Genomic DNA, 12,028 nt, shown 5'->3' on the forward strand with positions numbered 1-12,028 from the left:
TTATATCAATACAAATCTCATTTATTTGCAATATTTTAGGTTCTTAACACCACTCTCGAATCAACAAATACTTTAGTTGAAAAATACAAAACTGCACCAGCTGGTAGGTGCTGACAAACAACGAACACATCATCAAAAAATCACAAGATGCTTCACAGGTCAGCACAATGACGAAGCGCAAATGGCACAGCTGCGAACCTGACCGGTTCACAAAACAAACATCACAGTAGCTGAGTAGTACGACTGCCGCTGGCCCACTCAGAAGTGCGCCGCCCAGCCGATATACATCTGGCACAGGTTGTCGACACTGGTAGCCTCCTCGATCAGGTAGTTGACCTGGCCGGCCACCGACAGCGGAATCGGCACCGGCTTCAGTTTGGAGCGCACCTGGCCGCGGAGGCGCTGCTCAATGTCGCCCACGTGCGCCTGCGCTTTCTCGTTAACAATTTCGCCGACGTCGCGCGTCTTGCGCTCCTGCTTGCTCCATTCAACGAGTGGATCGTGCACGAACGGCCGCAGCACGCACATGAGCGCGTCCTGCTGCTGGCGCATCACCGACATGGTCACCTCGCAGGCGGTCCGGTACACGCCCTCCACGCCCGTAGGACCGAGCGCGTTCACCATGTTGTGCGTCAGCCGGAACGGCACGCGCTCCGGCCAGTCGAATAGCTCGCCCTTGTTGAAGAGGCAGTTGAAGTCGACGTGCACGCAGTCACCACAGGAGGCGTCCAGCAAGATGTTCTCGCCGTGTCGGTCACCGAGGCCGAGGATGTAGCCGATCATGGACATGACGGCCGTGGTCCTGGCGTAGTTGAGGCGCGCCGTGTACCACGCCTGCGGCTCGGCAAAGGTGTCCACCAGCCACTGGCTGAGCAGCGGCGGGTGGCGTGGCAGCAGCTGCTCCACCAGCACCTTACGTTTGGTCTCCAGGGAGTCTTCGAGACGCGGACAAACCTGCTTCAGCTCAGCGTTGGTCATGACGTTGCCACGCCGCCGGTACTGGGTGAGCAGCACCTGGCGCATGCCGCTCAGGTTCGGCACCCACTGCAGCAGGCCGCACTCGTCGTTCAGAGGGATGACCGTGTATGTCCGGATACGGAGACTGCGTGACCGCGCTTCGGCGTCGCTGGCCAAGTGCCGGTTCACCAGCCGGTTGAACTCCATCAGCCTCGAGTCTTTGCGAAGGTCGTCCTTTGGCTTGGCCATCATTGTGTACTTGCGACCGTCCGTACCCCGTATGGTGATCTTCTTCGGCTTGACTAACGACGGCATCACTTCTAGCTCGTCTTCGAAGCCGGCGATGCACACCTGGTCATCGGGGAACGGCTGAAAGTTGGTACCGTGCTGCGCGGCCGTCTCGGGCAGCACCACCGTCATCTGCTGCTGAAGCGGCACCAAGATCTGCGAGAAGTTGGCCGTCACTAGTCGGCGCAGGCTCGGGAAGAAAGCCGTCATGCTCAGGCGGCTCACTTTCTTGTCCACAGGCTTGTTGGAGAGATCCACCAGCTTGTCGGCCAGACGTGAGACGTCGCTGATGAACGTCGCCAGAGACGGCTTCTTCGTTTTGGCGCGCGCAAAGACGTCCTGACAGCGCTCGACCCGCATGGGATACGACGAGCGAGAGACGGCCAGCATCGACCACATGCACTGCCTGGGATAGGTGGCCAGCAGGGCGGCCAGGATGTCGCGGATCTGGGCGTACACCTCAGGTCGGCCGTGGCAGATACGCGAGATGATCTGAGGCAGCGAGGTGAGGAAGCAGTACAGGGGAAGCCCTTGCAGCAGCTGGCCAACCCTCCGGCACATCATGTCCATGTTCTTCGCCACCAGTGCCGCGTCCACAGCTCGTTTGTTGGTCTTGTTGTTTGACACATCAGCGCCATAGTCCAGCCACACACTGAGCAGCCGCGGCATCGACTCGTAGACATGCCGGCAGCCGTACTGGAGAGACTTCCCAAGCGCGTGCACTACGCGTGCCGCCAGCTGGCTCGAGTCACGTCCAACCGCCGGCAGCGCCGCCCAAAGTCGCTCTAAGTACTTGGCGGTGTAGAAGTGTACCTCTTCCCAGTCTAGACGAATCTCAGTCACCTCGAGGAAGTGTTGATTGATGACGCTGCTGTCCATGTGCGCCGACTCCTCACAGTAGCGCGCCAGCAGGAGCTTCGCTTCGGCCAGGATGTTGCGGTTCTCCGTGGTCAGCCGGCCAGCCTTCAGGTTCGCAGACCAGTCCGGGAAGTGGCTCTCCACACCCTGTCGCAGCACACGGATGGCATTGTCTCCATCTCCACGCAGCCACAGAAGTCGCGCACGCTCCACGAACGCCTCGGGCAGCCGGCGCTCCTGAGGCTCCATCTGGAGCAGACAGTTGGCTGCTCTCTGCAGCTGGCCCGCCTCCCGCGAGACGCGCGCGCTGCGCAGCCAGCACCGACCGATCTCTAGGTCAAGCGTGTCGGCAGCACTGGAGGCACGGTCTCTCAGTCTATCTCGAGCCAGGGTGAGAACCGCACGGCGAGCAGTGAGCACCGGCTCCAGAGAGCTCACCGCTGGCCGCACGGTGTCCAGTCGGCGCTGCCAGGTCGCCAGCTCTGCGGCGGTGTTTGGCTCTCCCTCTTCCCAGAGAAGGCTGGGCAGCGCACGCTCCATATCGCTCAGAATGTGTAAGCGCACTAGATGCTCGTACTCCCGCGCGTAACTTCCTTTCTCGATCGTGGCTAGGCAGAGAGGTGCCATCTCTTGCTCGCGACAAAAGCTCAGCATCTTTTCGAACTCTGTTTTCTTCTTTTGGTCGGCGTGGAGGAGCGTTGCACCGACGGCGGCTCCCCACGACGTGAGCGGAGTGTCTTCGAGCGCCGGCTCCAGCGCGTCCCACTGGCCCAGACGCCAAGTGGCCTCCACCAGCAACTCTCCAAACTCTTCTTGCCAGGCGTCGGAGCGGGCGGCGAGCGCGCGCGCCAGCCCCAGCGCCGAGTGCGGCTGGTCCAGGCTCAGGTAGCAGCTCACTAGGCCACGGTACCCCTCCAGCTCACTGCCCGGCGTACTGCACACGTGTTCGTAGCAGGAGAGCGCGTCCTGGAGCTGACCACGCGACTGGTGCAGCACTAGCTGGTCCGCCACTGACGGGGCCTCCTGCCGGGTGGCAGACACGCCGGCCACGCCGTCCGGCTCGGCCAGCGAGACGTACAGCGCCTGCAGCAGCGGCAGTCGCGCCGCCAGTTCCGTCGGGTGCCTCCGTAGGTGGAGTTCTAATGACTGCAGTGCCCTCTTTTGCCCGCCGCAGCGTCGGCTAGCTTCGGCCACCACGTCAAACGGTACGCGTTCAAGGAAGGCGGAAACTGCGCAGAAAGCGGTGTCATCCCGGCGCAACGCGTCCAGCAGTCGTGAGCTGTTGCCGCACTGTGCTTGCCGATCGAGCCGCCAGCCGGCCGCTGCGTCGAGCACGGCAAACACAGAGCGGCAGCACAGTCGGTGGGTCTCGGTGGACTTTGGCGACTGGTCGCGCAGCACAGCCTCGATCTCAGCCAGGGCCGCTCGCTGCGCGGCGTCGCCTCCGTCGATGACGGCCGTCACCAGGACATACGGCAGCAGGAAGGCCGCCAGCGTCACGTCACGACACGCGACGGAGCGCGTGGCGTTGAACACCTGCGCTGCTTGTGACTGCGTGACGAAACTGGATAGCTGAGTCAGCCACAGACCGACCCAGTCAGAGTATCCTCCGGCGGCATCAGCACTACCGTAAACAATCAAACAAGGGTTCCGGCTCTGCGAGGTTGTCACGTTGTACTTGGACGTCCGCATCGGAGCCAGGAGTTGCCGCAGCTCTGCCGGCAGCGAATCCCACAGTGCCGCCCCGCCGCCACCACTCACACCGTAAATTTTTAGCACCTCCTGCATGGCGAAGGACGCAAAGGCCTGAGATGTTCCATCTGGTGCCGCGCTGTAGGCTCTTCCCAGCTGAGTAAGCAGCTCTGTGGCGAAGTCGTCCGATGCGATGGGCGCCAGCGGCACAGGCTGTGCAGAATTCACCACTTTGTCTGCGGTGGTGAGCCGCGCCGGGTCGATGGCGCCCAGCGAGCCGAGACATTCCGCCACAAGGCGGCGGGCGTCATTGTCGGCGTCCCGGCAGGCGGCCAGCAGGGCGTCCATCAGTTCACCGAGCGTCGGCTGGCCGCCGGCCGCCGACCGCACCATGGCGTTCAGCTCCTTACTGTGCTGTGCCAGCAGCCGGCGCACGTCCAGCAGAACGTGCCGCCGCACCAGCACACTGTGGTGGGTCAGCATGCGGACAGAACGAGCCAGCCGGTCGGCAAGCGGTGCCTGGGAGTTGCACAGGCTGACGGCGCCCAGCTGAGGCAGCGAGTCCACGTCCGGCAGCTCGTCCAGCACATCAGCTAAGTCTTCAGCTCGCTCTGTCAGCAGGCACTTCAGCGCAGGAGCGCGCTCAGCAGGTGGCAGAGGCGCCAGTGTCACCAGCAGCTCAGACGCCAGTGCGCGAAGAGCAGGACCATCGAGCGCGCGTATCATGCTGACCCACACGGACGCATGATCCACACCTCGTACTGACAGGCCCGCTTTCAGTGTCGCCACCATCTTTCTGCTGATTGCTGAGACAGGCGCACGGCCAAGCAGCTTGCACAGCTCGCCCACGGACAGCAGCACGAGACGCTTTTCCTCATCGGAGGTGACCGAGGAGCTAAGGCGTGCGTCTGCCGAGCCCAGCACACCCAGTAGCCGGCCCGACAAGTACTTCACGAGCGTCTCCAGAGGCACCGGCCGTCCGCTTGGAGGGCCGTCGTCGTCCAGCTGCGCCAGACAGCCCAGCTCGCGGATCACGTCTTCTCGATGGGCGTGCATACCCAGTACGAGCTCGCTGACCTGGCCCTGCAGGGAGCAGCGCCGGATCCCAGCAATATCCTTCCCAGTAGCCTTCTCGATGAACGCATGTAGCTTTCCGAGGTCGGCACGCCTCCCAGACAGCACCAGATGCGACATGACGTACTGGTAGTTGTCGATGAGCAGGTCCATTGGACTCGTCTCGAGCGTCGCCACGGCGTCGTCCAGGAGGTCGGCGCGTCCAGCAGTTGCCATGGCGACCACGAGCGGCGGCAGAAGATGTCTTCGGCCTACCTGGAGCAGAGTGGCCAGCGAACGCCACTCCCAGGCGGCGGCAGCGGCGCCTAGCCTTGCCAGCGGCGCGCCCGACTGGAGCAGGTGCTTCGCCAGGGCGGCGCACACCACGGCGCGGTGGCCGAGCCAAAGCTGAGAGGGCGGCAGCTCGGACCTCCGCGCCAGCTCCTGCAGACAGAGGTGCGCCGTGGCCGAGATCGCGGACTGACCACACAGCAGAGGTCGCTGCAGCACTGCTAGAACCTGCGCCATAACCCACGGAGACATCCACTGGACCCGATACAGCAGACTGTCCAACACGTGAGCGCACTGTTCATCGTCAAGCGACGCCAGCCACTCAAACAGCAGCGTCTGTGCCGGCCGCCAGTCGCGGTCGTCATCGTCTCCCCCTCCGCACAGTACCTGAGACAGTGCAGGCGACCACTCGGCAGCGTTCGCCAGTGCCAGCACAGCGCGCACCACGGCCGTTCGGTCCTCGGCGTGGTTTATGCAACTCACAAGCGCCCGGTGCTCCGATGACGTCACCGGCCGCTCCCATGACGTCACAGCTCCGATAATGACGGCAACCACTTCAGCGGGCGGCACCGTAGCAACTGACATGCGCCGCGCCCCCTCTGGCGGCAACTGCCAGTCACACTGAGCGCAGTGCACCTGCAGTTTTCCCAGTCCTATACAGTCTGCTGGAGGGTCTGCCGCTCCCTCCTCTACCAGACACACAGAGGCGGACCCGGCACTCAGACACAGCAGCCGGCCGAGGGGAGCCAGCTGGCTATATGACGTCACCGCCGCCATCAGCTGTCCGGTGGCCGATCGGCCGACACTGAGGGCCGCTGCCGGCAAGAGTTCCTCGCTCACCTCACACTGACCACAGAGTTTACCGATCAGTTTCGTTCGCCACAGCGGACACACGCAATGCGGGAACATGACCACCGCACGCAGGCAGTCCTCGGCCACGTCAGAGCCCGCAGCAGGACCCAGCTTGGAGATAACGGCTTCCAGTCGCGCTCTGACCTCGGGTCGACCGGCCATCGGCTGCAGGTCCAGCCAGCCCACCTCTGCCCCCAGCCACGGCAGGGAGAGCATGGTCACCAGCAGCTTCTGCACCTCCACATCCACCGGCCACTGCAGCATGCACTCCGTCGCGTCCACTGCGTGGCGATAGACAGCAGAAAACCCGGTCACCGGGGATTCCTCGATCGCACTCAGCATATGCAGCGCCATCTGTTCAGGCGGTGTTACCGACGCAGCTCGCGACACTGCAGCGCCGCGCCAGGCGGCCGGAGGCAGGCGGGTGAACTCGGCGGGCGCTGGGGTCGGCGGCAACAGGCGGGCACGCAGCAGGCGGTGCCTCAGGGATGCCGGCCGCTCGCCCACCAGACTGGTGACGGCCCGCAGCGCTGCAGAGCGGCTACCGGTGCGCCCCAGACGGCCGAGGCAGGTGACGGCTGCGCTCAGCTGACAGTTGGACATCACCAGCAGCTGGAGCACTTCCTCACACAGCAGCCAGCCGAGCACCGTGTCTCGGAAGGCAGGCAGCGCAGTGCCGACCGGCAGCCGCCGCTCCACCGGCGGCAGCGGTGAGTCCTCCAGCAGCCGCAGCGTGGCGCCACCGGCGGCCGGCGCCGTCAGCTGCTGCAGCAGCGACAGCCACAGCGGCAGCACGGCGCCCGCCAGCAGCACCGGCTCGCGCGCGTGCAGCGTGCGAAGCAGACGGACGGCGCAGGCGGCGGCGCGCTGCCTCGTCGCTCCGTCGGGCAGGTCGCCCTGCACCAGGACCAGCTGCGCCAGCACCCAGACGGTGAACTCATGGCTGCGCTGCCGCTCCCCGGCCGGCTCGCCGTGAGCCGCCAGGAACACGGTCGCGTTGTTCGACAGGCACGACTCCAACGAGGTCAGCAGCAGGCTCAGGCTCTCGCCGCTGCCCACAGATGGCAGCACCGACTGGAATACAGCCACAAACTTCTCTCGTACGCTGGAAGGGCTCGTCTCGGCCATTGTTCCCGTGCATCTGTCGAAAGAATGAAAACATTAGCTATGGTAATAATCATCCTACACTGAGGTTTCAAGAGATCAGTTGATTCAGAACACTTGCTTTTTATCCATGGTCACAGTCAATAGGATGTACCAAGATTACTTTACTAATAGGTTATAGTTTTACAATAAAGGCCCTCATCCTCCATTACGTCGTTTCCATGCTCAGGATACTGAAATCCTTCACGCCACAACCCCCAAACCGGGCTGGACAGGCACCTTTATCTCATGCGGGCTGCTCCCTTGGAGCGGCACCGCTGCTCCCGAGGGAGCGCACCCCGTAGCCGGGTGCAGGGAGTGCTTGGGGGGGGGGGGAGGCTGGTCGGCCTGTCCATTCGGATGGGCTCAGTCCCGGTGACTCTCTAGGGTGCTTGTCCAGACCAATGTCTCCCCCTAATTCCTATCATCCTCTCGATTCTGCAATGGTCTTAATGGACCGAAAGGGCCAAACCCGACAAAAAATTGCAAAGCGAGTAGTAAGGGCAACAGAAAGCGAATGACAACCAATGCATAAAACTTAACAGTAAATCGGTTAAAGGCAATGTTAAATGCATTCAGAATCATAACATCATCACAGGAATTAGTTCGGTGCTCGATTCGACATTGTATTCTAAGAAAACCACTGCAGGGCAACTGCAATACGATGACAGTGGGTATATCAGTTGACTATATAGGGGAGACCGGCCGGGGCCAAGGAGCGGCAGCGGCGAGCGGGGCAGGGCGGCAGTCGGCCGACCCGTTGGCCGGCGACGGACTCGACCAGCTCCGGGGGAGACATGGAGTGATGAGGCCACCAGTGGCAGGTCAAGAGGGACACCCGACACGACAGGTTGCCAAGCCATGCTTAGGATCGTTCCAGAGACAATTATGTATAAAAAAAAACACTTCAGTATTAGTTAGTGTGTGTAGTGTGTCCTGTATATTCAGAGTGAGGATGTGCAAGGCCATGATCAAGGAATAAGATGCAAATTGTGAGAGGACTGGCAATGCAGGCGGAGACAGAAGAAAATGACCTGGGAGTGATCGTAACGTGGAGCTCAACTTTCAGAGGCATGCAGCGGCAGCAGTCAACAACGCATCCTGAGTTGTGCCCGTCTTCTCATCGTCATTCAACCTGTCGAACAAGATGAACCTTGGCTCGTTTACTTTAAGTTTGACACTCACTGTAAACGTCTCCTTGAACACAGCACGAGAACTGGTAGCTGAAATACGAAAACTGGTTGGCGCACATTGAGTTCACAGACGATCAACTTTATCAAAATCATTTCTACCTGGCTGCTAGTTCCCGGACTCGCAATTCGTAGTTGCCCATAGTTACAACCCCACAGGGATAGACGATTTGTCGGGAATAATAACTGAAGTAATTAGCAACTCGTACAGCGTTTAACTTAACGGTAAATGATCGGTGTTCAAACTTATTTTGAAGAAAAAAAAAATATTATTCATATCAGCGGCACAATGTGCACTAAGCAGTTTTCTCAGTAATGCCAAGATTCCTTTACTACCTACTCAGGGTGGTTCACTAGGGAAATAAAGGCGAAATAAGGGTGACGTCATGGTAGAGGAAATCCTTCACGTTGAAATGAAGGCGTCATTTGAATTGCTGATGTTGGCTCGATATAGTCCTTTTTTTAGTGTCAGCCCCATTTATCGTAATGAGGCGAACTCATTGTTACATTGGTACAACTTTTGATGGCACATAATCCTTGTTTTTTCTCCAGCTCGCTCGAAAGATGATGAAATGTGCATGTATGCCTATGGGTGAAGGGAGATTCTACCGCCGTGGTGACGTCACGGTAAAGGGATTCTGGAGCTCGTGAACGGGGGCTGAGTAATTCAGCCAGCAATTCTCGTGCTGTGTTCTAAAAGATGTTTACAGTGAGGGTAAAATAAAACTTTACCAATCCTATTCAAGTCTCTAGACGCTCGCGTGAACGCTAAGGGTGCTATCTCGCGTAGGGCTACAGAGCAGGGTTTCGGAGTCGTGGTACGAAGCATTGAAAACGACACTTTATTAACCCGCGCCCTGCTGGGGGGTGTTTGAACACCCCCTCCGGCGGCACCGTTTTCAGCACACCTTATCAGGCTCATCATGCATCTTTTCTGCATATGCTGTGTAAATTTCAGGCCAAGGTCATTCAACGTCAGGTCACAAGGTCACGCCAGGTGGCCTCACCTCATAAAAAAATAAATGCCAGCCATAGCTACACCGAGTGGCCGATCACTTTAAAACTTTCAGCAATTGATAAGGATAACAGTACCTACAAAATGTTTTTCTCGGAAATTTGATATCGGTGACCTAAGGTCAGATCAATTATCCGACCTCTCCATTTAAGTCAATGGGAAAAATTGAAAAGCGCCTCTTTTGGACCAACGTCATTCTAAACACTTTCAAACATCGAATTACAAGTAAACATGACACAATGAACCGGAAAATGGCACCCGTGACCCCCTCGTTACGCTACAGCGGGGAAAACGCTTTAGATCTGTTCGGCTCGACGATACGGATCGACTGATATGTGGCATGACCTTTTCCTGTCAGGCCATTAGGTACCTTGACCTGAGTCCTGAGGTCCAATTTTTGAGTAGGTGTAAGCCAGGGCTGATATGCATGATATGCAACATGACCTTTTCTGTGACCCTGACCTAAGTTGTCAACTTAAAGTTCATTTGACGTGTCTCAACTAGAGAAACGTGATGCCGGTAAAACGAACGTAATACGCGCTTGGTGTCAGAGTTATTACATACGTTTACCGAAAAATGTCAAATTTTGAGTTTTTGCTCTCCGGAGGCTAAAGCAATGACCTTTGATCAAATCTGAGAACAATCCTAAGAAAGAACTTTCAAGTAAGTAGCTACCGAACACACTTTCCCGCGGCACTGCAGCTCTGTTGGTTCCCGAGTTATGCACCGCTGTATGAAAAGTTGTCGAAATTGGGAACCGAAATTCGTGACAATTTTACTTTTAGTGACCTCTAGTGACCTCAGAAATGACCTGATTGAAAAATGACCTGATAATTTTGAAAGATCTTATAGCGAGTTATCAATTGCCTTTTCTCCAATCTTTCAAGCTTATTTTACCTTCCGGGATAATCTGGTTTGGCCCAAGGGCCAAATATCCACACAAGATGCCACATGAAGGTTTTCCGACCAGGAAGAGGTGCTGCAGCTTGGTAGGTTGGGCATTACTAGTGTAGACATCACATGAAGGTTTTCCAACCAAGGAGAAGCACTTGGACTGCTGTAGGTGGTAAATGGTAAGTTGTACAATTAGGGTAGGTCAGGTTTGGTTATATATGAATGCATTTTTCATTGATGTTCATTATTTGTATTTGACTTGGCTTAATCACATGCATGTAATTTTATAAAGTGATGCCATCTGCAAGCATCAGAATAAACATAACTTTGAACCTTGCCCTTGGTGCCAATGGAGAAGGTGTAAGCCAGCACTACTGATACTGAGGCACTATAGGTTTCTACTTTCTAGGCTGAAGGTTTCTAGGTTTTAGGTTTCTAGGTTTTAGGTTTCTAGGTTGTAGGTTGTAAGTTTGTAGGTTGTAGGTAAGGTGGCATTAGTAGAGCAGACATCACATGAAAGTTGTCCAACTGAGGAAAGGTGCTTTAGTTTGTAGGTAGGTTGAAGGGCAGGTTGTAGGTTGAAGGTTTGTAGGTTTTATAATTTAGGTTCTAGGTTTGTAGGTTAGGTTAGGTCAGGTTAGGTTTGTTTTAGGTTTTGTTAGAAAAAAAACACCTCTGGGTATAGCGTCTCTCCTCAGTAAGAAAAGCTCCATGTGACATCTGCTCTACTAATACTGGTTAGGTTAGGTTAGGTTTGTTTTGATTTGATTTAGTTAGAAAGAAAGAAGGACGAAGGTGAAAACATGGCGCCTGCCGCCTAGGGCGATTTTATCAAGGCTCTTAAAATGCACTAGCACAAACCATGTGACAACCACGTCACGCCCCACAGACCAAATAAATATGCCCTCAGGCACCCTGGCCCTGTTTCACAGGTGATAGCAGCAAGCTGCTATTACACGTGTCAAATTGAGTTTCCATGGAGACGTCAAAAAACCTATTCCTCCAACACTACCAGAAGTGTGACTCGCGAAATGGAATAGCAGCGTGCTGCTATCACCGGTGAAACAGGGCCAGTTTTCACCGGCATCCAGAAAGAATAGGTAGGTAACTACCCGTTATCCAAATGTTAGAGCTTCTTTATTGCATAATTTTCAGCTGCATCTACAAAACTGCTATTGTATTCCAGACCTCTAAGCTAAACATGGAATTTTCAAATCTCAAAGCTGAAAATTGATTTTTTTTTCAAACCTCAAGAGTTCAAGTTGGCGAAATGGCGCAGCAGTGACAAAATCTTCCTATCGTCTTGCGAGATCATCCATAAATCCTACGACATTTATATATACTTACCAATATATTTCAATGCGTTCGACAACGAATACATATGATACCTGAATCACTTATTCATTTTGACTCTTGCCGTCTTCCAAAATCCACGGTGACCTCCAAAACTAGAAATTGGTAAATTTGCGGGCTGCATTGCGATCAAGGTCGTGAATATTATGTTAAAAGGATTAATTAAATAAATGACGTTTATTGGTAGAGTTCTTTCTATTTTAGCGAAAAGCTCAAGATATTGACAAATATGGTTTGCGGTGAAAAAAGAATAGGTAAAAGGATTTGGTGGAATTGTTTTTGTATGCCATTTCATTGCTAACACTTGGTTTGTTGAAAAATATTTATTTGTCTTTTCTTCAGAAATTAAGTGCAATTGGGTGGTTATAGTGCATACAACCAGCCAGTAATTGTATACTCTAGCAATATAGCTAGACAACTTGTTTTCCTTTTTGTGTTATTT

At 55.8% G+C, this 12,028-nt stretch overlaps 1 protein-coding gene across 1 annotated transcript; it reads right to left on the reverse strand.

The window, feature by feature from the left end:
* On the reverse strand, window positions 1–11,705 carry LOC122393125 (serine/threonine-protein kinase ATR-like). Its single transcript, XM_043388797.1, has 2 exons — window positions 11,581–11,705; window positions 1–7,132 (listed from the first exon to the last, which is right to left on the reverse strand). The coding sequence occupies exon 2, from the start codon at window positions 7,117–7,119 to the stop codon at window positions 259–261; it is 6,861 nt and encodes a 2,286-aa protein (XP_043244732.1). The 5' UTR covers window positions 7,120–7,132; window positions 11,581–11,705; the 3' UTR covers window positions 1–258.
* Between the last annotated feature and the right edge of the window lie 323 nt (window positions 11,706–12,028).

Source organism: Amphibalanus amphitrite, unplaced genomic scaffold (genome assembly GCF_019059575.1).
Source record: "Amphibalanus amphitrite isolate SeventyFive unplaced genomic scaffold, NRLGWU_Aamphi_draft 000516F_arrow, whole genome shotgun sequence".
Lineage (NCBI taxonomy): Eukaryota > Metazoa > Arthropoda > Thecostraca > Balanomorpha > Balanidae > Amphibalanus > Amphibalanus amphitrite.